Source organism: Coregonus lavaretus (assembly GCF_964263955.1).
Source record: "Coregonus lavaretus genome assembly, chromosome: 10".
Lineage (NCBI taxonomy): Eukaryota > Metazoa > Chordata > Actinopteri > Salmoniformes > Salmonidae > Coregonus > Coregonus lavaretus.
This window is the reverse complement of record NC_139997.1, coordinates 38,221,673-38,249,591: the sequence shown is the minus strand read 5'-3', so window position 1 is coordinate 38,249,591 and position 27,919 is coordinate 38,221,673. Positions and strand designations below refer to the sequence as shown.

Genomic DNA, 27,919 nt, shown 5'->3' with positions numbered 1-27,919 from the left:
AGGAGGAGGGGGAGGAGGAGGGGAAGGAAGAGGAGGAGAGCCCCGGAGCCCCTGTTCCTCTGTAGGCTGAACCTGTCTTTCGATGACCATGGGGGAGTGGACCATTCTGGAGCGGCTTCTCGAGGCTGCTGTCCAGCAACATTCTACCATGATTGGGAGGTAAGACTTTCTTGCCACTCATCACCAGTGTGTATGTGTGTGTAAAAGTTTTTTTTCTTCTTAATTTTTGTATGTTTGTGTGATGATTGTGTTTTTCTGATTGAAAGTGTGTGTGTGTCCCATCAGTAGCCTCTAGTCTCAGCCTCCCCTCCCCTCACTGGCCCTCCCTGCCCTTCTGGTGCCCATCATTAGTTAAGGGATAAGCTAATTGCACATAATACATAGCTGGTATTACTAGGCATTAGGGTTAATTCAGCCGAGCTCCTGTGTTGATTCCAACTATTGGCCCTGGTATTGATGGAGGGGCAATGGGGGATCTCTAGTAGAAGAGGAGAGAGAGAGACAGACCAAGACAGAGGACAGAAATGGAGGTGTGGAAGAGAGCGGAGATGGAGTTGAAGGTGGAAGAAATTATTCTGAACTTGGCAAGGACGAGATTGCTTCTTGTGTAAATTGAGGCTGTCTACTGAAGTCTGGTTTTGTGTGTTCTCTAGTTACTGCAGTGTAGTGGTAGAAGGTCATGCATGAGCAGATTGGAGTCTTATTAGCAGTGGAGACATGTATTGAGGACAAACATGTAATATCTTCTGGGGTGTAAAAAATCTGCTTCATTGTCTCTCGCCTGTATGATTAGTCAAATTCAAAGTGTGATTTTCCACCCATTAACCACAATGTGAGTTACTGGTAAACTGCACTCGCCCTATGTATGGAATAATCACACACAGATTGCAGTACAGTGCAGTAGAGAATAAATCTAGTGTACTCTCTCTCTCTGTCCTTCCGTGTTGAGCTGGGGAGCTTGGCTACAGAGCTTGGCTACTTGTGTTAGCATGGAGGCCAACTACACTGCTGTGCTCATTAACCTCAACCCCAGGTAGTCCCCTGCAGCTAGGGCAACGCCTGACCTCCTCTCCCATCCTTCTCTGTGTGTGTCTGTGTATGTGTGTGTACATAATGTCTATCAGAGTATGTGGCTATATACAGTAGAGGAGAGTGGTGTAAGTCGTGCCAAAGGGTTAGTTGAGGCACCCCTTGTTTCTAGGAAACCATACACAAAATCATGTGACCAAATATTTAGGAAGAGGTCGTCATTTCATGGAGTCTGTGAAGGAAGAAACCACATGGAAAAAGTGGTAAGCAAGTTAGGTCCAAAAAACTGATTTTCACAAAGTCAAATTAATTTACTGTGTTATAAGTTTAATGATGCTTGTATCTAAACCAAAGTAGATAGTTCAAATAATGTTTTAAACATCAGTTGGGGTCTCAATAAGGTACAATATGAGGTCCTAAACCTAGCATGAAAGTGCATCCTTGTAGCTTTGTGGGCTAATTTAGTAAAAATGGTAGCTTTAAGGTAAATTGTGCCATCTGTCCAGGGGAAAGTTGAGCCTATGGCTAATCAATATACCCTATACAAATGATGATTACATTTTGTCTGTTTTATGCATAATATGGATAGTATTTTGAAGATACCTTGCATTCATGTGATTAGTCAAGTTCAAATTATGAAAAATGCCTTCCACAGTTGGGTTCGCCCCCCCTCTAGGCCACAATTGAAGTGTTTTCTTCCCAGGTGTAATGCAAGGCATTATCGCTGGGATATGAGGTTACACCAGGGCCTGATCTTATGTTGAAGGTGTTTTTAAAAAGTACAAAGTGTTTAAAAAGTTTACCCTGTCCCTATGCTCTATTTACCCTGTCCCTATGCTCTATTTACCCTGTCCCTATGCTCTATTTACCCTGTCCCTATTCTCTATTTACCCTGTCTCTATTCTCTATTTACCCTGTCCCTATGCTCTATTTACCCTGTCCCTATGCTCTATTTACCCTGTCCCTATGCTCTATTTACCCTGTCCCTATGCTCTATTTACCCTGTCCCTATGCTCTATTTACCCCGTCCCTATGCTCTATTTACCCTGTCCCTATGCTCTATTTACCCTGTCCCTATGCTCTATTTACCCTGTCCCTATTCTCTATTTACCCTGTCCCTATTCTCTATTTACCCTGTCCCTATGCTCTATTTACCCTGTCCCTATGCTCTATTTACCCTGTCCCTATGCTCTATTTACCCCATACCCGAGGTAAGTTGTGCCAAGAGACCACTTTTTTTGCTAAGCTAAGCTAAGTTTTCAAAACTGTTATTATGAATTCTGATTATTTCCAAGGATACACAACATCCTGAAATATATGTAGTTATCTTTGTTAGAAAGAATACTATATTTCCCTTGATGTAGTGATGCTGAATGTAAAAAAATTCTCAACATACAGTGGGGAAAAAAAGTATTTAGTCAGCCACCAATTGTGCAAGTTCTCCCACTTAAAAAGATGAGAGAGACCTGTAATTTTCATCATAGGTACACGTCAACTATGACAGACAAATTGAGAGAAAAAAATCCAGAAAATCACATTGTAGGATTTTTAATGAATTTATTTTCAAATGATGGTGGAAAATTAATATTTGGTCACCTACAAGCAAGCAACATTTCTGGCTCTCACAGACCTGTAACTTCTTCTTTAAGAGGCTCCTCTGTCCTCCACTCGTTACCTGTATTAATGGCACCTGTTTGAACTTGTTATCAGCATAAAAGACACCTGTCCACAACCTCAAACAGTCACACTCCAAACTCCACTATGGCCAAGACCAAAGAGCTGTCAAAGGACACCAGAAACAAAATTGTAGACCTGCACCAGGCTGGGAAGACTGAATCTGCAATAGGTAAGCAGCTTGGTTTGAAGAAATTATTAGGAAATGGAAGACATACAAGACCACTGATAATCTCCCTCGATCTCGACGCAAGATCTCACCCCGTGGGGTCAAAATGATCACAAGAACGGTGAGCAAAAATCCCAGAACCACACGGGGGGACCTAGTGAATGACCTGCAGAGAGCTGGGACCAAAGTAACAAAGCCTACCATCAGTAACACACTACGCCGCCAGGGACTCAAATCCTGCAGTGCCAGACGTGTCCCCCTGCTTAAGCCAGTACATGTCCAGGCCCGTCTGAAGTTTGCTAGAGTGCATTTGGATGATCCAGAAGAGGATTGGGAGAATGTCAGATGGTCAGATGAAACCAACATAGAACTTTTTGGTAAAAACTCAACTCGTCGTGTTTGGAGGACAAAGAATGCTGAGTTGCATCCAAAGAACACCATACCTACTGTGAAGCATGGGGGTGGAAACATCATGCTTTGGGGCTGTTTTTCTGCAAAGGGACCAGGACGACTGATCCGTGTAAAGGAAAGAATGAATGGGGCCATGTATCGTGAGATTTTGAGTGAAAACCTCCTTCCATCAGCAAGGGCATTGAAGATGAAACGTGGCTGGGTCTTTCAGCATGACAATGATCCCAAACACACCGCCCGGGCAACGAAGGAGTGGCTTCGTAAGAAGCATTTCAAGGTCCTGGAGTGGCCAATCCAGTCTTCAGATCTCAACCCCATAGAAAATCTTTGGAGGGAGTTGAAAGTCTGTGTTGCCCAGCGACAGCCCCAAAACATCACTGCTCTACAGGAGATCTGCATGGAGGAATGGGCCAAAATACCAGCAACAGTGTGTGAAAACCTTGTGAAGACTTACAGAAAACGTTTGACCTGTGTCATTGCCAACAAGGGGTATATAACAAAGTATTGAGAGACTTTTGTTATTGACCAAATACTTATTTTCCACCATAATTTGCAAATCAATTCATAAAAAATCCTACAATGTGATCTTCTGGATTTTTTTTTCTCATTTTGTCTGTCATAGTCGACGTGTACCTATGATGAAAATTACAGGCCTCTCTCATCTTTTTAAGTGGGAGAACTTGCACAATTGGTGGCTGACTAAATACTTTTTTTACCCCACTGTACCCCACTCTCCCCTAGGCTACATAGAGAGACTAAGAGGACATTTTTGTAGCGCAAAAGCACTGTGCAAAGTGCAAACATTACCATAAACCTCATTATAATCTGGAAGCATAATTTAATTAGAAATTTTTCTTCAACAATGCGCATTATGAATTATGTATTGCTCAATTTACTAAACTTCAGTTACATAATCACCTAAATAATCAAATTGGAGGTGATTATTTAACTTGAGTTTACTAAACTGAGCAATACATAAATAGCCTCTTCATAACACAAATTGTTTAAGAAAAGTTTCAAATGAAATCATGTTGCCAGATTATTATGAGGTTTATGGTAATTTTTTCACTTTGCACAGTGCTTTTGCCCATCTTCCGAAAACATCTGAAAGAGTATGTTAAATAATCCCACAGCACATCACCTTCTCACCCCCCCCCCCCCCCACCCCACCCCCTGCTTTTGTGAACTAACACTCACTTACACTTCACTTCTTTTAAGAGCGTCTGCTAAATGACTAAAATGTAAAATGTAAATAACTAAAGTGGTAATGTGAAATGGTTGGCCCTATAGTGCACCACAGATTTTGGTCTCCTATTTGATGGCTGGAAGTTTGTACATTTTGTCCCTCAGTAGCCTAGTTAGATTCTTCTGGTTGCTCCTGCAGGTCGGTCGATGCTGCTTGGGAGGACATGAGGGTGTGTTGTAAATGATCCCTTAGTGTTTGGGCCATGTTCAATCTGTTTGGCCAACAGAACTGTCTGTTTGGCCTCTAGACATTAGCAGTAACTGATATCTCTGTGGTGGTCCATTATGCCTGTCTGTGTGAACTTAGATGCTTATAGCTATTGCAGCTACGGGACTAAGTGTTTAGATACATTCATAGTGTATACAGGTTGCCTGGCTACCCAGACTCCTTGCTCTAGGCAAACGCTATGCCCACGGACGTTCGTTTCTTCTCCGCAATGAGTCTGGATCTGAGTACCTCCCCAACCCTTCACTGAATGCGAACACATTCGGGGCCATCTGATTGGTGCAGAAACCGATGGGCTGGGCCAGAGCCAGAACACATGTGGGTACAGCAGCGTTTTGAGAATTCGTAATTGGCCTTGATACTCTGATTGGTTAGAGATGATCCTATCGCTGATGACTTTGTTTTGTACAACGCCCCTCGTGCCCCTCGTCACCACAAATGACTTCAATGATGGCGGTCTCATTTCAAGTACTGTATGTAGCGAACGACAGAGCAGCGGAAATATTTTAGTGTGTCGTCGAGCTAGTATAAAGGATGATTATTTAGGCTACTGTAATGTGTTGGTGTAAGGCTGTGAAGTTGTGTTTCATGTGGTCAGACTGCTATTTCAGAGAAGTGTTTCTGGTAGACTCATTATACTTCAGGGTCAGGTCACTTGTGTTATGTGGAAGGATATTTAATTAGCAGTGGTCTGATTAGAATGCATGTATATATGACCGTTCTGGTATAATCCTGCTGACTAGATTATCTTCTGACTTCAAATCAAGTCTCTTGCTTCCTCCTGCAGTCACTGTGGTGTATACTCTCTCTGTGTGTTTGTCCTAACTGTCCTCTATAACCTTTCTCCTCACACACTCCCCCTCTTTCTCTGCTTCCATTTGAGATACACAAACACACACACCTGTGATCTCCCTTACAAAGCTGTAATGCTTTGTAAGGGAGAAATAAGCCTGGGGGTTCCTGTATTAAATCAGAGTTAAACACCTTGCAGGTAAAAGAGAAAGGAAGTGTGTTGATGCATCATTTTCTACACTGCAATGCTGTTGTGGGGTCAGTGCCAGAGAGGAGGGGAGAGAGGGGATAATGGAGGACTAGGAGATCAGGGAGAGATGAAACAATGGAAATGAGGAGATGGATGGATGGGGAGGAAGGGATAAAGCTGCAGAGGCTGAGGAAAGAGAGGGGTTTGGAGCATGAATACACATAGGAAGGAGGGAAGAGAGGGAGAAAAAGAGGGGATGGTTCTATGTGCAGACGATCTGAGTTGGCAGCACAGGTTGTTATCATGATCAGTGGCATGCAGTGGTGGAAAAAGTACCCAATTGTCATACTTGAGTAAAAGTAAAGATACCTTAATATAAAATGACTCAATTAAAAGTGAAAGTCACCCAGTAAAATACTACTTGAGTAAAAGTCTAAAAGTATTTTTTTTTAAATATACTTAACTATCAAAAGTAAATGTTATTGCTAAAATATACTTACATATCAAAAGTAAAAGTATAAATCATTTCACATTACTTATATATATATTTTTTTACAGAGCCAGGGGAACACTCAAGACATAATTTGTGTTTAGTGAGTCCGCCTGATCGGATGCAGTAGGCGCCTGATCAGATGCAGTAGGGATGACCAGTGATGTTCTCTTGATAAGTGTAACGAGTACTTTCTGGTGTCAGGGAAAATGTATGGAGTAAAAAGTACATAATTTTCTTTAGGAATGTAGTGGAGTAAAAGTTGTGTTTATATATATATATATATATATATATATATATATATAGAGAGAGAGAGAGAGAGAGAGAGAGAGAGAGAGAGAGAGAGAGAGAGAGAGAGAGAGAGAGAGAGAGAGAGAGAGAGAGAGAGAGAGAGAGAGAGAGAGAGAGAGAGAGAGAGAGAGAGAGAGAGAGAGAGAGAGAGAGAGAGAGAGAGAGAGAGAGAGAGAGAGAGAGAGAGAGAGAGAGAGAGAGAGAGAGAGAGAGAGAGAGAGAGAGAGAGAGAGAGAGAGAGAGAGAGAGAGAGAGAGAGAGAGAGAGAGAGAGAGAGAGAGAGAGAGAGAGAGAGAGAGAGAGAGAGAGAGAGAGAGAGAGAGAGAGAGGAGAGAGAGAGAGAGAGAGAGAGAGAGAGAGAGAGAGAGAGAGAGAGAGAGAGATTCGTTCATTATGAAATTAGCTGTGTCTTATTATGGAGATATGCTCCATATGAGATTACATTACATTTTCACTCTGGGTGTCCAGTATGTGTGGCTGAACATTATGTGACAGCTCTCTGTTTTTGTGCCCTTGGTGTTAGTGCACTGTCCATAATGTATATGTTACTGCTAGTTCTGTCTGTATGCATGCCTATTTGTGAGTGCTAGTATGTGTTTGATATGTACAGTGTATGTATACATAGCATGTGAGATCATGACCTTGTGTATACATGAGTCTGTGAGCATCGTGTGTGTGCGCGCGCATTTGTGTGATGTGTGTTTTCTCAGTTCATCTGGTGTCAGTGCTCAGGGCCGGTGTTGCCCCTGGAGGCTGACAGCAACAGCTGCTGTGTGGATGAATGTGTGTGAGAGCCTCTGGGAGAGCCAGGGCCTGCATGTCCAGCCAACTCACCAGCTACTACAGGAGCTACCATAGGACCTAACACTGGAGCTATAAACACACAGGTTAGACAGCCTACACATCAGCTAAACTGAAGTATACTGTAGAAGCAATACAGGACAGCTACAGAGCATTTAGAGGCTATGCATAAAATGCATTGGCTATAAAGCCTTCAAGGCCATACAATACTACCAACACACCATTTCAAGTATAAACCATTTTCACATTGCAGATATTTCAACAGACACCGGCTCTATGCTCAGTGTACTGGCTGTTTCTACCTTTCAGCATAACTTTAAGAGCTCTAGTAGCCTGCTCCGATTTATGATTATGACATCATCCTAAATCCAAAGATAGCTTTTGAGACTCAATTATCCACTTGGGCTGCAATCAGACATGCTCTTTAGCTGGATGAGCAAATTGGGTCTCCAGTTAGAGACCTGGCTGTGGTGGATCGCTAGAGGCTGCAGGGTGGTTCACATCACATTGCATACCAGCCAAGAACGCCTTCATCACTGGTACATTCATCTGGACAGGCTGTTTCTATAGTAACTCACAACTGTGTATAAGCACACTGGTTGCTGTGTATACTCATTATGAGCACTGATCAAATGCAATACATATGCAGATCTGAAGATGTTAAACCTTGAAAAGTATGATTTCGTCACTTACGTCGATCCTGTGGCTTTCTAGAGCTTCGTTTATACCTGGCGCTAACATGCATCCTTGGTCCTGAACTTGTCTATATTCTGATTGTGCCACATTTTCAGATATGCATCTACACATGGTATTAAAATGTGTCTCTCATCCGTCCACTGTGTCCGCATTGAGACCAAAATTCCTGGTCCCTCCCTGTATGGAAATTATTTACATTTACATTTTAGTCATTTAGCAGACACTCTTATCCAGAGCAACTTACAGTTAGTGAGTGCATACATTTTCATACTGGCCCCCCGTGGGAAATGAACCCACAAACCTGGCGTTGCAAGCGCCATGCTCTACCAACTGAGCTACAGGGGACTACTATTTGACAGATATTATTTCTAAAATAATATTTATGTATTAATTTTAAGACACATTGATGACATAAGTCAATGGTGCCATCTGTAAATGATTTTAATGCGGAATAATGATGATTCAAATGGTTTCACTGAGTACGTTTACATGCACAGTAATAATTTGATATTAAACTGATTATGACAGTAGGCAGATTATGCAATAGTCATGTAAACACCTTACTCTGCTTATCTTAAATCAGCGTAAGGTCAAAATCGAAGTAAGCATATGCCGATTAAGACGTAGTTTTCTGAGCAATCTTTTGAATTATTAGGACATGTAAACACCTTAATTGACATTCCAGCGGTGTATTTGATCTGCACATGTGCTAGAACCAGATGAGCGAGCCTCCCTCTTTAGCGTGAGTGAAGTGAGTTCAGAACAACTGAATGTATGCGTCTTATAAAGTGTGTATGTGAAAACTAATTCTATGTCCGAACTCAAATATGTTTCCTAAAAATAACATGGTTGCTGTGGTATAACTTTTATTTTGATTGATGATTTTCTGCATTTATCAGAGTGCCATCAGGGAGCCTGATTTCAGATGTGTCCATGTAAACAAGATTTTTAGGGAAATCATTCTTCTTGCAAAGCATGTAAATGTATTAAATCGAACTATTATATTAATCTGACTATCCACAATAATCTCATTATTGTGTGCATGTTACCATACTCACTGTCCAGATCTGTCTACACTTGTGAGATATCCAGACACAATGCGTGCCTCACTACCTCCGGAGGTCGTCAGGAAGATCTGATCATAATTAGGTCACTATGTGTCTTTTGATCGTCTACACCTGTTTACAAATGTGGGCACAATCAGGATGTGGACACAATCAGAACAAAGGACGCATGTACAGGGTTTAGGACACACTGTAGGGCACTCAGTGGCTGCATTTACAAAGGCAGCCAAATTCTGATATTTATTCCACTGATTGGTATTTTGACCAATGACATTAGATCTTTTCACATCAGATCTTTTTAAGAGCTGATCTGATTGGTCAAAAGTGCACTATTAGTGAAAAAAAGATCAGAATTGGGCTGCCTGTGTAAACGCAGCCAGTGTTAGATTGACTGATGTAAGACATGATAATTTTTCAGCCTGTCTTGCTGTGAGTGATCTGAGGCCGGAGCTTTGATGCCGTAGGACAGCGCTGTGTAGATGTGGGGCCTGGATCCCCATCCTTGATCTTCTGGACCAATCAATGGCCTCGTGTACATTACGCCTTTGGCTTGATTGAAGAGCTTCCAAAAAAGCAGCGAACTTCTAATGATAGAATAAAATATTTTTGATCATCTGCAGTGGGCATTGGATATTCTGCTGGTGAGGGCCCAAGGGCCTTCCTGCCTTAAATTGCTCTAATGTATAGGCTTTTCTCTCTCTGCATGGTTTAACAACTCTGATGTTTGTAGATGACCTTCTTCCACTGCTTTTTGCTAATGCAGCAATCTACTCAATGCTCATTATCCTGTTCCACAGCAGAATACCACACACACACACACACGGAATCCCAACCATCTCACACCTACACACAGACAGTCCAACACTTGCATAAACCAACAGTTCAGTACTGCAGTAAAACTCACACTGTGCACCACCATCACATATCCCTAGTCAAACATTGCAGGAAAAGCAACCCTGGGAATTCTGCAGAGTCTAATAGATGGGAGGGAAACTTAATGACCTGTGCCTTTCTAAGGAAATACAAAACATGGAAATATCCAACCCTATTCAATACAATAATATATTAAACAATATAGCTGTAAGCAGCAATGAACGGGGTTCACAGGATGACAGAAAGGACACAAGATCAGTTGGATAACAAAGCAAGCATTCTATCATGTAGGAACTATCTTCCTTTATGTGCAATCAGTGAAAGCATTACTATGGTTATCTCTCAATACCACAAGGATGACACAAGTGAAGTTTAGTTTAGTGCTGTAGTGTGGTTATCTTTGAATGCACCAGGTAATCATTTTTAAAGTCATTACTTAATGTATTGAGTTTATATATCAATTCTGGGGTCAATTTGACTAATGGTTTATGTTTCAGATTTGTGAAATATTTTCAATGTTATTTTCACTATATTTCCCATCGTTCATCTGCACAATTTAAATCTCACATTCATTTGCATGAGACAAAGTCCACTCGGTCAATAGTTATTGCTCTAGTATCCTATGCCACTGGTGCCAATGACATCTATAGTGCCACCAACTGGTCTGGTGCAGCCATCTAAGGTTGCAGTGACTTTATATTCACACAGCTTCTAAGGACATATACATAAGGTTTACATTCCAAATTTCATGGCCCCATGTCCATAGGTTCAGTTCTTATAGCCCTGGTGTGATATGGTGCCATGTAGTGGCTAATTAATTGAGTCTATATATCACATTTGGAGTCAATTTGACTTATGGTTCATGAGATGAAGATTTTACAAGTATGTGTAGCATTAGCATATAAGCTAACATGCATCTACAGGTACAGTGCAGCCATATTTGAATGCAGCAACTATTTATATATGGTTCATGAGAAGAGTTTTGAAGTATTCTTAGCCTATTTTAGCATATTAGCGTATGTGCTAATACGCATCAACTAGTATAGTATGGCCATCTTTGAATGCATCAATATTATTTTCTCAAACTCTTCAGGGACTATTGTGATGAGTGCAAAGACCAAATTTGTAGTGAATCTGACTTTTAGTCCATGAGAAGAAGATTTTTTACAATTATTTTAAGCATTAGCGTTACATAGTCAAAAAAGTTCATTGTTAATAGTTTCCTTATTTTTTAAAGATATCAATGCCAAACTTAACATGGTTTGTTACAGTAATGTCTCTGATGACCCCTAACGAGGCATAATGAACACATGCGTCATGTTGATTATAGGTAGGTTAGGAGTTAGAAACCATATAGTCCTATGCAGTGGGAGTGTGAACAGACAGCTTGTGTAGTGTTGTGTAGGTGTGGAGACGCATGCCTGGGCAGGGCCCGCTTCACTGATGCAGCACACAGCAGGTGTTTGAACAATCATGACAATCACTCATAGTGACCAGGCTGCACCAAGGGAACTGCTGCAACACAAACTCACTCAGAGCATTTCTGCGAAGACTTGACAGTGCAGAAAACGGATTTTCACCAAGTCAAATGAATTTATTGAGCTAGAGGTTTCATGATGCTTGTATCTAAACCAAAGTAGATAGTTTTTTACGATTTTAAGATTGTTCTATACATCAGTTGGGGTCTCTATAAGCTTCAATATGAGGTCCTAAACCTAGTGCATCCTTGTAGCTGTGTGGGCTAATATAGTCAAAATGTTTGCATTGGGGTAAGTTGAGCCAATGGTTGAGCCAATGCCAAGTTCAGTAAATGTAAGTGTTTTCTTCCTAGGCGTAATGCAAGGCATTATGGCTGGGATATGAGGTAACAACAGGGCCTGGCCTATGTTAAAGGTGTAAAAAAAAAGTACAGTGTTTGTTAGGTGTTAAGCCGGTGTTAAAATATGCTTTCAATTATTAAATAACAAAGAACCTATTGTGATTGTGTTGAATTGTGTTTGGGAAATAAAGATAGACATGGTAATATTTCAATCAGTACAGAAATGTGTAGGCAGCATAACTTACCCTGTCCCGTGGCTCAACCTACCCCAAGAGACCACTTTTTTTGGAAACTGGATGTTTTCTAAACTGTAATGTTTCCATGAATTCTGATTATTTCCCAGGGATACACAACATCCTGAAATATATGTAGATGTCTTTGTTAGAAATAATACTATATTTCCCTTGACGGAGTGATGCTGAATGTTAAAATGGCTCAACTTACCTCACTATCCCCTACAGAAGGTTGTCTTGTTCTATTATACATTCAATACATTGGCAGGACAATCAGCTGCCACAGCTGTATACATTCTCACATTTCAAAGCCCAGAGATACAGGAGGTATAATAAGGGTCTTTGCCATTGGCTTTTTGGAACAGGACACCAATTGCTCCTCATCTAGCAGTGTCTGTCAAATGCCTTGCTGAGAAGAAACATCAATACCCCTCACTTCATAGAGACTAACCTCCAAGTCCAGTCAAACCATCAAGGAGACAAACACTTACAGTTGAAGTCGGAAGTTTACATACATCTTAGCCAAATACATTTAAACTCAGTTTTTCACAATTCCTGACATTTAATCCTAGGAAAAATTCCCTGTCTTAGGTCAGTTAGGATCACCACTTTATTTTAAGAATGTGAAATGTCAGAATAATAGTATAGATAATTATTTATTTCAGCTTTTATTTCTTTCATCACATTCCCAGTGGGTCAGAAGTTTACATACACTCAATTAGTATTTGGTAGCATTGCCTTTAAATAGTTTAACTTGGGTCAAACGTTTCGGGTAGCCTTCCACAAGCTTCCCACAATAAGTTGGGTGAATTTTGGCCCATTCCTCCTGACAGAGCTGGTGTAACTGAGTCAGGTTTGTAGGCCTCGTTGCTCGCACACGCATTTTCAGTTCTGCCTACAAATGTTCTATAGGATTGAGGTCAGGGCTTTGTGATGGCCACTCCAATACCTTGACTTTGTTGTCCTTAAGCCATTTTGCCACAACTTTGGAAGTATGCTTGGGGTCATTGTACATTTGGAAGACCCATTTGCGATCAACCATTAACTTCTTGACAGGGTTGGATGGCATACCAGTCGAGGTATACCAAACCTTTTTTGATATACTCAGAGGACCGTTATTAGCATGTTTTAACCACTCCTATGTAAATGGTAGATTATCAGACACTCAAGAAGAAGGTCTGATTTCATTATTACTGAAACAGGATACAAGTGGAAAATATAAAGATCCAGTCCATTAAAAAAATTGGAGGCCCCTTACACTTCAGTGTTCTGATGCAAAAATTTGAGCAAAATGTATAGCGCAGAGAATTAAAAAGGTATTGTCGGTCATTATTAATTCTAATCAGACAGGTTTTTTACATGGGCGATACATTGGAGATAATATAAGGCAAGTACTGGAAACAATAGAACACTATGAAAAATCTGGGAAACCAGGCCTACTATTCATAGCAGACTTCGAAAAGGCATTTGATAAAGTAAGACTGGGGTTTATATATAAATGCCTGGAGCATTTCAATTTTGGACAATCTCTTATAAATTGGGTTAAAATCATGTATAGCAACCCTAGGTGTAAAATAGTAAATAATGGCTATTTCTCAGAAAGTTTTAAACTGTCAAGAGGTGTGAAACAAGGTTGTTCACTATCGGCATATCTATTTATTATTGCTATCGAGATGTTAGCTATTAAAATCAGATCCAACAATAATATCAAGGGATTAGAAATCCAGGGCTTAAAAACAAAGGTGTCATTGTACGCTGTTGATTCATGTTTTCTTTTAAATCCACAACTTGAATCCCTCCACAGCCTCATAGAGGATTTAGATACATTTTCTAACCTCTCTGGATTACAACCAAATTATGGTAAATGTACTATATTACATATTGGATCACTAAAAAATAAAATCTTTACATTACCATGTAGTTTACCAATAAAATGGTCTGATGGTGATGTGGATATACTCGGAATACATATCCCAAATTAAATAAATGATCTCACTCCAATACATTTTAATAGAAAGTTAGCAAAAATAGATAAGATCTTGCTACCATGGAAAGGTAAATACCTGTCAATTTGTGGAAAAATCACCCTGATTAACTCTTTAGTATTATCCCAGTTTACCTATTTGCTTATGGTCTTGCCTACACCTAGCGAACAGTTTTTTTAATTATATGAGAAAAAAAATATTCAATTTTATTTGGAACGGCAAGCCAGACAAAATTAAACGGGCCTATTTATATAATGAATATGAATTCGGAGGACAGAAATTATTAAATATTAAAGCATCAGACCTATCACTAAAAGCTTAAGTCATACAAATGTTATACTTAAATCCGAACTGGTTCTCTAGCAAATTAGTAAGATTGTCTCACCCAATGTTCAAGAATGGCCTTTTTCCCTTTATTCAGATTACAACCTCTCACTTTAAGTTATTTGAAAAGGAAATAATCTCCCAAATATCACTATTTCTAAAACAAGCCATAGAAAGTTGGTTGCAATTTCAATTTAATCCTCCAGAAACGATAGAACAAATAATGCAACAAATATTGTGGTTAAACTCAAATATACTAAATGATAACGTTTTTTTTTGACAAAATTAAAAAAAAAGTATAATCTTCGTAAATGGTATTATCGGTAGGACTGGTGGAGTTATGTCGCACATGCAGCTAACAAAAACATATGGAAATGTCTGCTCTACCCAAAATTACAACCAAATAATTGCAGCATTACCGCAAAAACGGAAAAGGAAAGTGGAAGGGGGAAAAAGTAAGGAACTTGTCGGCCTTGCATTAAAGAATATAATTGGTTAAAGAAAATTGTGATAAATAAAAAAGTATACCAGTTTAATTTAAGGACCAAAGGATTGACAGCCGTCCCATATAGATTGCAAAATAGTTGGGAAGAGATTTTTGACGTACCGATTCCATGGCATAGTGTTTATGAATTGATACGCAAAACGACGCCGGATTCAAAACGTATAATTATTCAATTTAAATTATTTATATAAAATTCTTGCTACCAATAGAATGTTATTTATATGGGGGATACAATCTTCCCAGCTCTGCAGATTTTGCTGCGAAGAGACAAAATCATTAGATCATTTGTTTTGGTACTGTCCATTTGTAGCTTGTTTTTGGACACAGGTCCAGGAATGGCTAAAGGATTGCAATATTTACCTGGAACTAACCCTGCAGATAGCACTACTGGGTGATCTGAAAAGTCATAGTCAATCGATCAATAATATAATAGTACTTTTAGCAAAAATGTTTATTTTCAATTCACGATCTGTAGAAACAATGAGAATAGAAAGGTTCAGAACATTTGTAAAACATCACAGTACAGTTGAAAAATACAGTGGGGAAAAAAGTATTTAGTCAGTCACCAATTGTGCAAGTTCTCCCACTTAAAAAGATGAGAGAGGCCTGTAATTTTCATAATAGGTACACGTCAACTATGACAGACAAAATGAGAAAAAAAATCCAGAAAATCACATTGTAGGATTTTTTATGAATTTATTTGCAAATTATGGTGGAAAATTAGTATTTGGTCAAAAACAAAAGTTTCTCAATACTTTGTTATATACCCTTTGTTGGCAATGACACAGGTCAAACGTTTTCTGTAAGTCTTCACAAGGTTTTCACACACTGTTGCTGGTATTTTGGCCCATTCCTCCATGCAGATCTCCTCTAGAGCAGTGATGTTTTGGAGCTGTCGCTGGGCAACACGGACTTTCAACTCCCTCCAAAGATTTTCTATGGGGTTGAGATCTGGAGACTGGCTAGGCCACTCCAGGACCTTGAAATGCTTCTTACGAAGCCACTCCTTCGTTGCCCGGGCGTTGTGTTTGGGATCATTGTCATGCTGAAAGACCCAGCCACGTTTCACCTTCAATGCCCTTGCTGATGGAAGGAGGTTTTCACTCAAAATCTCACGATACATGGCCCCATTCATTCTTTCCTTTACACGGATCAGTCGTCCTGGTCCCTTTGCAGAAAAACAGCCCCAAAGCATGATGTTTCCACCCCCATGCTTCACAGTAGGTATGGTGTTCTTTGGATGCAACTCAGCATTCTTTGTCCTCCAAACACGACGAGTTGAGTTTTTACCAAAATGTTCTATTTTGGTTTCATCTGACCATATGACATTCTCCCAATCCTCTTCTGGATCATCCAAATGCACTCTAGCAAACTTCAGACGGGCCTGGACATGTACTGGCTTAAGCAGGGGGACACGTCTTGCACTGCAGGATTTGAGTCCCTGGCGGCGTAGTGTGTTACTGATGGTAGGCTTTGTTACTTTGGTCCCAGCTCTCTGCAGGTCATTCACTAGGTCCCCCCGTGTGGTTCTGGGATTTTTGCTCACCGTTCTTGTGATCATTTTGACCCCACAGGGTGAGATCTTGCGTGGAGCCCCAGATCGAGGGAGATTATCAGTGGTCTTGTATGTCTTCCATTTCCTAATAATGGCTCCCACAGTTGATTTCTTCAAACCAAGCTGCTTACCTATTGCAGATTCAGTCTTCCCAGCCTGGTGCAGGTCTACAATTTTGTTTCTGGTGTCCTTTGACAGCTCTATGGTCTTGGCCATAGTGGAGTTTGGAGTGTGACTGTTTGAGGTTGTGGACAGGTGTCTTTTATACTGATAACAAGTTCAAACAGGTGCCATTAATACAGGTAACGAGTGGAGGACAGAGGAGCCTCTTAAAGAAGAAGTTACAGGTCTGTGAGAGCCAGAAATCTTGCTTGTTTGTAGGTGACCAAATACTTATTTTCCACCATCATTTGCAAATAAATTCATTAAAAATCCTACAATGTGATTTTCTGGATTTGTTTTTCTCATTTTGTCTGTCATAGTTGACGTGTACCTATGATGAAAATTACAGGCCTCTCTCATCTTAAGTTGGAGAACTTGCACAATTGGTGGCTGACTAAATACTTTTTTCCCCCACTGTATATAGCAAATAGAAGTCCAATATGGTTGGTGTTAAGAGATAGATGGGAGGTGTTGAATGGAGCTGAAGGATGGGACTAATAACAACAACTAATAACAACAAGATAACTCATGTAAAGCATACTGTGCCCATAATACGTATATAGGTTATAGGTTGAGAGCTTTTGTGAAAGAGCACAGTTAGAAAAATATGGCATATAGAAGCAAACCAGATGGACGTCATGAAAATGATCGGAGGAAGTTCAGGAGTAAAAACAAACAAAATATAATTATTGTAGAATTTGACTGTGTCCATAAAATGTATATAGTATGTATGGGCTGGAAGTAGAGGCCTAAGCGTTGTTGTTCACTAGTTTACTCTAATTGGGGAAGGGGTGGTGGGGTTGAAAAGTAATGAAGGGAAATATAATTTAAAAAAGGATATGTGTCTGTGTATGGATGTATGTATATACAGTGGGGAGAACAAGTATTTGATACACTGCCGATTTTGCAGGTTTTCCTACTTACAAAGCATGTAGAGGTCTGTAATTTTTATCATAGGTACACTTCAACTGTGAGAGACGGAATCTAAAACAAAAATCCAGAAAATCACATTGTATGATTTTTAAGTAATTAATTTGCATTTTATTGCATGACATAAGTATTTGATCACCTACCAACCAGTAAGAATTCCGGCTCTCACAGACCTGTTAGTTTTTCTTTAAGAAGCCCTCCTGTTCTCCACTCATTACCTGTATTAACTGCACCTGTTTGAACTCGTTACCTGTATAAAAGACACCTGTCCACACACTCAATCAAACAGACTCCAACCTCTCCACAATGGCCAAGACCAGAGAGCTGTGTAAGGACATCAGGGATAAAATGTAGACCTGCACAAGGCTGGGATGGGCTACAGGACAATAGGCAAGCAGCTTGGTGAGAAGGCAACAACTGTTGGCGCAATTATTAGAAAATGGAAGAAGTTCAAGATGGCGGTCAATCACCATCGGTCTGGGGCTCCATGCAAGATCTCACCTCGTGGGGCATCAATGATCATGAGGAAGGTGAGGGATCAGCCCAGAACTACACGGCAGGACCTGGTCAATGACCTGAAGAGAGCTGGGACCACAGTCTCAAAGAAAACCATTAGTAACACACTACGCCGTCATGGATTAAAATCCTGCAGCGCACGCAAGGTCCCCCTGCTCAAGCCAGCGCATGTCCAAGCCCGTCTGAAGTTTGCAAATGACCATCTGGATGATCCAGAGGAGGAATGGGAGAAGGTCATGTGGTCTGATGAGACAAAAATATAGCTTTTTGGTCTAAACTCCACTCGTCGTGTTTGGAGGAAGAAGAAGGATGAGTACAACCCCAAGAACACCATCCCAACCGTGAATAATGGAGGTGGAAACATCATTCTTTGGGGATGCTTTTTGCAAAGGGGACAGGACGACTGCACCGTATTGAGGGGAGGATGGATGGGGCCATGTATCGCGAGATCTTGGCCAATAACCTCCTTCCCTCAGTAAGAGCATTGAAGATGGGTCGTGGCTGGGTCTTCCAGCATGACAACGACCTGAAACACACAGCCAGGGCAACTAAGGAGTGGCTCCGTAAGAAGCATCTCAAGGTCCTGGAGTGGCCTAGCCAGTCTCCAGACCTGCACCCAATAGAACATCTTTGGAGGGAGCTGAAAGTCCGTATTGCCCAGCGACAGCCCCGAAACCTGAAGGATCTGGAGAAGGTCTGTATGGAGGAGTGGGCCAAAATCCCTGCTGCAGTGTGTGCAAACCTGGTCAAGACCTACAGGAAACGTATGATATCTGTAATTGCAAACAAAGGTTTCTGTACCAAATATTAAGTTCTGCTTTTCTGATGTATCAAATACTTATGTCATGCAATAAAATGCAAATTAATTACTTAAAAATCATACAATGTTATTTTCTGTAGATTCCGTCTCTCACAGTTGAAGTGTACCTATGATAAAAATTACAGACCTCTACATGCTTTGTAAGTAGGAAAACCTGCAAAATCGGCAGTGTTTCAAATACTTGTTCTCCCCACTGTATATATATATATATATATATATATACGTGTAGCTCAGTTGATAGAGCATGGTGTTTGCAACGCCAGGGTTGTGGGTTCGATTCCCACGGGGGGCCAGTATGAAAAATGTATGCACTCACTAACTGTAAGTCTCTCTGGATAAGAGCATCTGCTAAATGTAAAATGTAAATGTAATGTGTATGTATGTATATATATATATATATATATATATATATATTTGCGAGATAAAAAACATATGGGGGATTGGAAGTGATGCAGACAATTACAATCTATCTGAAATATTAAAGCTGATCTACCCCCTAAAAATAAAAAAAATAAAACTTCTTGACTGATGTCTTGAGATGTTGCTTCAATATATCCACATAATTTTCCTTCCTCATGATGCCATCTATTTTGTGAAGTGCACCAGTCCCTCTTGCAGGAAAGCACCCCCACAGCGTGATGCTGCCACCCCCATGCTTCACAGTTGGGATGGTGTTCTTCGGCTTGCAAGCAACCCCCTTTTTCCTCCAAACATAACGATGGTCATTATGGCCAAACAGTTATATTTTTGTTTCATCAGACCAGAGGACATTTCTCCAAAAAGTACGATCTTTGTCCCCATGTGCAGTTACAAACCGTAGTCTGGTTTTTTTATGGCGGTTTTGGAGCAGTGGCTTCTTCCTTGCTGAGCGGTCTTTCAGGTTATGTCGATATAGGACTTGTTTTACTGTGGATATAGATACTTTTGTACCTGTTTCCTCCAGCATCTTCACAAGGTCATTTGCTGTTGTTCTGCGATTGATTTGCACTTTTCGCACCAAAGTACGTTCATCTCTAGGAGACAGAACTCGTCTCCTTCCTGAGCGGTATGACGGCTGCGTGGTCCCATGGTGTTTATACTTGCGTACTATTGTTTGTACAGATAAACGTGGTACCTTCAGGCGTTTGGAAATTGCTCCCAAGGATGAACCAAACTTGTGGAGGTCTACAATTTTTTTCGGAGGTCTTGGATTTTCCTATAATGTCAAGCAAAGAGGCACTGAGTTTGAAGGTAGGCCTTGAAATACATCCACAGGTACACCTCCAATTGACTCAAATTATGTCAATTAGCCTATCAGAAGCTTCTAAAGCCATGACATCCTTTTCTGGAATTTTCCAAGCTGCTTAAAGGTAATGTAAACTTCTGACCCACTGGAATTGTGATACAGTGAATTATAAGTGAAATAATCGGTCTGTAAACAATTGTTGGAAAAATTACTTGTGTCATGCACAAGGTAGATGTCCTAACTGACTTGCCAAAACTATAGTTTGTTAACAAGAAATGTGTGGAGTGGTTGAATAACGAGTTTTAATGACTCCAACCTAAGTGTATGTAAACTTCCGACTTCAACTGTACATGAGAAAACGAATGTGTGTGTATTGTATGTATGGCTGTGTGTCTGCGTGTGTATTGTGTGTTTGCTTGTGTTATTCCCTGCATACACTTGTGTACTGTAAGAGCGGGAGTGTGTGACAATGTGCATGTACATGGCATGCATTTCACCTCTGAAATACCAAAGGCATAAAGATCTCTTTTATTTTATTTTCAAACACAATGAGAGGCAGTGTAGCGTACACACTCACAGCTGCTCCAAACGGCCAGACGCACATGCCATCTTGCACAAACAAGGGATACACATGGAATATACACACACACACTTACACACACTTACACACACATTCAAGTACACACACATACACATACATATGCAAACACACATACACACACAAACATGCGCTTACGCAAACACACACACACGCACAAGGCCCAGGTGGTGTGAGAACAGTCCTACAGCAGCATGCTGCTCTATTTAATCTGTACCACAGTAACACATGTTATACCCTGTCTGCCTCTGCTCTGCTGCACGGCTAGGAATCTGTTCCATCACCTCTGCCTCTCTTTCCGTCTGCTTCAGCATGTCTTTCTAATTTTACATCTGCCTGTCTCTTACCTTTATCTAGGTTTATGTCACTTCCCACCCCCTCACACACAATTATTGTTTCTCTTACTCCTTCGACCCTGATGATCCTGCCATCTCTTGCTCTCTCTTCTCTCTCTCTGAGCCTCCGCTCTGACTGGTTCAGTAGGTGGTTGCTGTGGTAACCAACCATGAAGAGTGGGTGTGGGGCTAATTTTAAAGACACACCGGGATCTCCTTTGACACTGCGCTATTAAAAAACTAGAAGAGAAAGAACAGGAGAGATGGAGGGGGAGGGAGGGACAGAGAGAGAGAGAGAGGGGGAAAAAGACAGCACATGTGTTCAGCAATGCTACAGTTAATTGAACAGCCACTGGTAGCTGCCTATGGCACGTAAATGGAGTCTATCTAAGCTGCTTAGCTACAGTGGACATGGAAGTCTGCATCTTCTGAGGAACTCTACAGGCTAGTGGTCCAAATAAAGTGCACACACTCAATCAATGTCCCATTGAACACTTCCCCATCAGTCAAACCAATATTGTGTGCTAAATAATCAATACACAGAAAGGGAGGGAGAAAAAGCAGGAGGGGCGGAGCATTGCTCCAGGGCAGCACTAGCAGTGAATTTTATACATAGCTGATGTCATTTGGTTTACATATCCACTGATGCCAGTGGTGCATATTGCAGTACATAAACAATTTTTAGGTGAGGAAGCATTGATAAAGTACTGTAGCCTACAATATAATGGTGTTTAGATCTTGTGTGTCTGTGTGTGGATGTAGTAGTTCTGGGTAGATTGAGGGGGTGTGGGATTAGGCTCTCAGCTCATGTCTCCAAAGGCAGAGCTGAGAGGGAGAGAGCTCATCTCTTATCTGTCTAATGTTTGAAAAATGAATGGAAATGCTGGCTGGATAGGCGATGGGGGGGGGGGGGGGGTACGCTCAGCCAGCAACATAATGGATATTCATGCAGGGACCCACATGTTCATTATTCACAGCAATGACTGAGACTCTCCTTCTCTCTATCCACTCACACACAGCAACACACACATAAACACATGCATACATGCAAACAAACACACACACATTTGTATGTGTAACTCTGAATCGTTTTTCTGTGACTGTTTGTTCTCATTCAGCTAAGGAGTGTTGATGAGTGTGAAATCCCCTCTATTTCCTCTTCCACCTGAACCGTATCAGGCATAACCACTGGGCACACACTGGTTGAATCAACATTGTTTCAACGTAATTTGTCAACGTATTGTGAAATGGAATCAACGTGGAAAATACATTGGATTTGAAAAAAGTCATCAACCAGTACTGTTTTCATCTAAAGTTGTAAACATTGAAATTAGGGTAAAACTTCAACTTAAATACATTCACTTAATCTGGTGTGTTGGGTCATTGTCCTGTTGAAAAACAAATGATAGTCGAATTAAGCCCAAACCAGATGGGATGGCGTATCGCTGCAAAATGCTGTGGTAGCCATGCTGGTTAAGTGTGCCTTGAATTCTAAATAAATCACAGATGGTGTCACCAACAAAGCACCCCCACACCATAACACCTCCTCCTCCATGCTTTATGGTGGGAACTACACATGTGGAGATAATCCGTTCAACGTCAACAGTGAAGAGGCGACTCCGGCCTGCTAGGCAAAGTTGCAAAGAAAAAGCCATATCTCAGACTGCCCATCTTAATCTTTTCTTTTTATTGGCCAGTCTGAGATGTGGCTTTTTCTTTGCGACTCTGCCTAGAAGGTCAGCATCCTGGAGTCGCCTCTTCACTGTTGACGTTGAGACGGGTGTTTTGCGGGTACTATTTAATGAAGCTGCCAGTTGAGGACCTGTGAGGCGTCTGTTTCTCAAACTAGACACTCTAATGTATTTGTCCTCTTGCTCAGTTGTGCACCGGGGCCTCCCACTCCTCTTTCTATTCTGGTTAGAGCCAGTTTGCGCTGTTCTGTGAAGGGAGTAGTACACAGCATTGTACGAGATCTTCCGTTTCTTGGCAATTTCTCGCATGGAATAGCCTTCATTTCTCAGAACAAGAATAGACTGATGAGTTTCAGAAGAAAGTTATTTGTTTATGGCCATTTTGAGCCTGTAATCGAACCCACAATTGCTGATGCTCCAGATACTCAACTAGTCTCAAGAAGGCCAGTTTTATTGCTTCTTTAATCAGCACAACAGTTTTCAGCTGTGTTAACATAATTGCAAAAGGGTTTTCTAATGATCAATTCGCCTTTTAAAATGATAAACTTGGATTAGCAAACACAACGTGCCATTGGAACACAGGACTGATGGTTGCTGATAATGGGCCTCTGTACGCCTATGTAGATATTCCATTAAAATCAGCTGTTTCCAGCTACAATAGCCATTTACAACATTAACAATGTCTACACTGTATTTCTGATCAATTTAATGTTATTTTAATGGACAAACAATTGATTTTCTTTTGAAAACAAGGACATTTCTAAAATATATATTTTCCTTTATTACTTTCTAACCCTGCCACCCCTCCCCTAATTTACATTTACATGTACGTAATTTAGCAGATACTCTTATCCAGAGCGACTTACAAATTGGTGCATTCACCATATAGCCAGTGGGATAACCACTTTACAATATTTTCTTTTTTTTTCTTCTTTTTTTTTTTGGGGGGGGGGGGGGGGTAGAAGGATTACTTTATCCTATCCCAGGTATTCCTTAAAGAGGTGGGGTACACTAATTGGAGTAAACTAGTGAACAACAACGCTTAGGTCTCTACTTCCAGCTTATACAGTGGGGAAAAAAAGAATTTAGTCAGCCACCAATTGTGCAAGTTCTCCCACTTAAAAAGTTGAGAGAGGCCTGTAATTTTCATCATAGGTACACGTCAACTATGACAGACAAATTGAGAATTTTTTTTCCAGAAAATCACATTGTAGGATTTTTTATGAATTGATTTGCAAATTATGGTGGAAAATAAGTGGGGTCATAGGAATGCTGCCTATGACCCCAAGAACACCATCCGCACTGTCAAACATGGAGGTGGAAACATGGAGGTGGAAACATTATGCTTTGGGGGTGTTTTTCTGCTAAGGGGACAGGACAACTTCACCGCATCAAAGGGACGATGGACGGGGCCATGTACCGTCAAATCTTGGGTGAGAACCTCCTTCCCTCAGCCTAACTAAGTCATGTTTTGCAGAGGGGTCAAATACTTATTTTCCTCATTAAAATGCAAATCAATTTATAACATTTTTGACATGCGTTTTTCTGGATTTTTTTGTTGTTATTCTGTTCAAATAAACCTACCATTAAAATTATAGACTGATCATGTCTTTGTCAGTGGGCAAACGTACAAAATCAGCAGGGAACAAATACTTTTTTCCCTCACTGTAGGAGTGGTTAAAACATGCTACAGTGGCTTGCGAAAGTATTCACCCCCCTTGGCATTTTTCCTATTTTGTTGCCTTACAACCTGGAATTAAAATGCATTTTTTTTAGGGGTTTGTATCATTTGATTTACACAACATGCCTACCACTTTGAAGATGCAAAATATTTTTTATTATGAAACAAACAAGAAATAAGACAAAAAAACAGAACTTGAGCGTGCATAACTATTCACCCCCCCAAAATCAATACTTTGTAGAGCCACCTTTTGCAGCAATTACAGCTGCAAGTCTCTTGGGGTATGTCTCTATAAGCTTGGCACATCTAGCCACTGGGATTTTTGCCCATTTTTCAAGGCAAAACTGCTCCAGCAATCTTTAAGTCATACCACAGATTCTCAATTGGATTGAGGTCTGGGCTTTGACTAGGCCATTCCAAGATATTTAAATGTTTCCCCTTAAACCACTCGAGTGTTGCTTTAGCAGTATACTTAGGGTCATTGTCCTGCTGGAAGGTGTACCTCTGTCCCAGTCTCAAATCTCTGGAAGACTGAAACAGGTTTCCCTCAAGAATTTCCCTGTATTTAGTGCCATCCATCATTCCTTCAATTGTGACCAGTTTCCCAGTCCCTGCCGATTAAAAACATCCCCACAGCATGATGCTGCCACCACCATGCTTCATTGTGGGGATGGTGTTCTCGGGGTGATGAGAGGTGTTGGGTTTGCGCCAGACTTAGCGTTTTCCTTGATGGCCAAAAAGCTCAATTTTAGTCTCATCTGATCAGAGTACCTTCTTCCATATGTTTGGGGAGTCTCCCACATGGCTTTTGGCGAACACCAAACGTGTTTGCTTATTTTTTTCTTCAAGCAATGGCTTTTTGCTGGCCACTCTTCCGTAAAGCCCAGCTCTGTGGAGTGTACGGCTTAAAGTGGTCCTATGGACAGATACTCCAATCTCCGCTGTTGAGCTTTGCAGCTCCTTACATTTTACATTTTAGTCATTTAGCAGACGCTCTCATCCAGAGCAACTTACAGTTAGTAAGTGCATACATTTTCATACTGGCCCCCCGTGGGAAACAAACCCACAACCCTGGCGTTGCACGCGCCATGCTCTACCAACTGAGCTACAGGATTATCTTTGATCTCTTTGTTGCCTCTCTGATTAATGCCCTCCTTGCCTGGTCCGTGAGTTTTGGTGGGCGGCCCTCTCTTGGCAGGTTTGTTGTGGTGCCATATTCTTTCCATTTTTTTGTAATGGATTTAATGGTGCTCCGTGGGATGTTGGATTTTTTTAGAACCCAACCCTGATCTGTACTTCTCCACAACCTTGTCCCTGACCTGTTTGGAGAGCTCCTTGGTCTTCATGGTGCTGCTTGCTTGGTGGTGCCCCTTGCTTAGTGGTGTTGCAGACTCTCCTTTCAGAACAGAGATCATGTGACACTTAGATTGCACACAGGTGGACTTTATTTAACTAATTGTGTGACTTCTGAAGGTAATTGGTTGCACCAGATCTTTCTTAGGGGCTTCGTAGCAAAGGGGGTGAATACATATGCACACACCACTTTTCCGTTAATTATTTTTTAGAATTCTTTGAAACAAGTTATTTTTTTCATTTCACTCCACCAATTTGGACTATTCTGTGTATGTCCAAAACATGAAATCCAAATAAAAATCCATTTAAATTACAGGTTGTAATGCAACAAAATAGGAAAAACGCCAAGGGGGATGAATACTTTTGCAAGGCACTGTATAAACGGCCCACTGTGTATATCAAAAAAGGTTTGGTATACCTCAACTGGTATTAAATTATGTTGAATTTTAGATTTGATTAGAAATATTTTATTTTCCTTTTTCAAATGTTGGTAGTAAAATGGTATGTTTAAATCAACATCATTGTTTCAAAGTCATGCTATCAACCTAAATAAAGAGGTATATTTAAATAAAATGTGAAGGCACAATCCAATGATTTCTGTCTGAACAGTGACTCATACTGATATATCAGGGGTAATGCACTTCAGTGAGAACATCCAGATGCCTACCTCTATGTACCCTGCCTTACTTTGGAAACAACTGTGCTAATTTCCGCTGTGCTATCAACACATTTAGACCTTGATCAGCTTCCATACTGATGACTTTTTTTAAATCCAATGTATTGTCCACATTGATTACACGTCACAATATGTTGACGAATTACATTGAAACAGCGTTGATTCAAGCAGTGTGTGCACAGTCAGTAGTGTGTTCACGTGAGCATGCTATTTAGAGCGCAACAACTCCACCCCTTCATACACACTGCAGCAGCTGAGGGATTCATCCACACGTAAGCACACACACACACACACACGCACACACACACACATACACACACACACACACACACACACACACACAGACTACTACACACATCTGATAAAACTTGTTCTTGGTGTGAGAGCTGCTTTTGTCTCTATTGATTTGCTGAGGTACATAATCACAGCCTTTATTGGCTTAAGACAAATGATGTTACTCTAACTCACGCATGACAAAAGCCAAAGCCAACATGCGAACACAGTGCCGAGGCAATTTTAATGAATTATAATAGACCAGTAACATCATACAGTATACTGTCAATATCACAGTACTTACAATGATTCTTTGTTCTGCTCTGTGACACATTTCTTACAGGGACATTTTACACTCCTGTTAACACACAACTGAAATTATGTCTTCTTCTTCTTCCCCCCTTCCTTACCCCCTCTTTCTTTCTCTCCAGGATCCTGCTGACAGTAGTAGTGATCTTCCGTATTTTGATAGTAGGTATAGTGGGTGAAAAGGTCTATGAGGACGAGCAGATAATGTTCATCTGCAACACTATGCAGCCGGGTTGCAACCAGGCCTGCTACGACAAGGCCTTCCCTATATCCCACATCCGATTCTGGGTCTTCCAGATCATCTTGGTGTGCACGCCCAGCCTGTGCTTCATCACCTACTCCGTACACCAGTCCGCCAAGCAGCGTGACCGCAGTTACTCCATCCTGCACCCCTATATAGACCACGGTCACGCAAGTCACCACAGTCGTGGAGGCGATCACCACGCCCGCAAGCTGCGCAACATCAATGGCATCCTGGTGCAGAACCCCGACAGTGGCAAGGAGGAGCAGGATCTGGAGGTCAAGGAGATCCCCAATGTGTCCCGAGGGCTCACACAGGCCAAGAGTGCCAAGGTGCGGCGGCAGGAGGGCATCTCCCGCTTCTACGTCATCCAGGTGGTGTTCCGTAACGTGCTGGAGATCGGCTTCCTAGCCGGCCAGTACTTCCTGTATGGCTTCAACGTACCAGGGATGTTTGAGTGTGATCGCTACCCCTGTGTGAAGGAGGTGGAGTGCTACGTGTCACGCCCCACAGAGAAGACGGTGTTCCTGATCTTCATGTTTGCGGTGAGCGGCATCTGTGTGCTGCTCAACCTGGCCGAGCTCAACCACCTGGGCTGGAGGAAGATCAAGACGGCCGTCAGGGGTGTTCAGGCCCGCAGAAAGTCCATCTGTGAGGTGCGTAAGAAGGACGTGCCGCATCTGTCCCAGGCCCCCAACCTGGGCAGGACTCAGTCCAGTGAGTCAGCCTACGTCTGA

General features: G+C 41.2%; 1 protein-coding gene across 1 annotated transcript; it reads left to right on the top strand.

The window, feature by feature from the left end:
• Positions 1-82: 82 nt before the first annotated feature.
• On the top strand, positions 83-27,919 carry LOC311135974 (gap junction delta-2 protein-like; the record flags this gene model as incomplete). Its single annotated transcript, XM_084170018.1, has 2 exons — positions 83-159; positions 27,064-27,919. 2 exons carry the CDS (start codon positions 83-85, stop codon positions 27,917-27,919), a joined length of 933 nt encoding a protein of 310 aa, XP_084026144.1.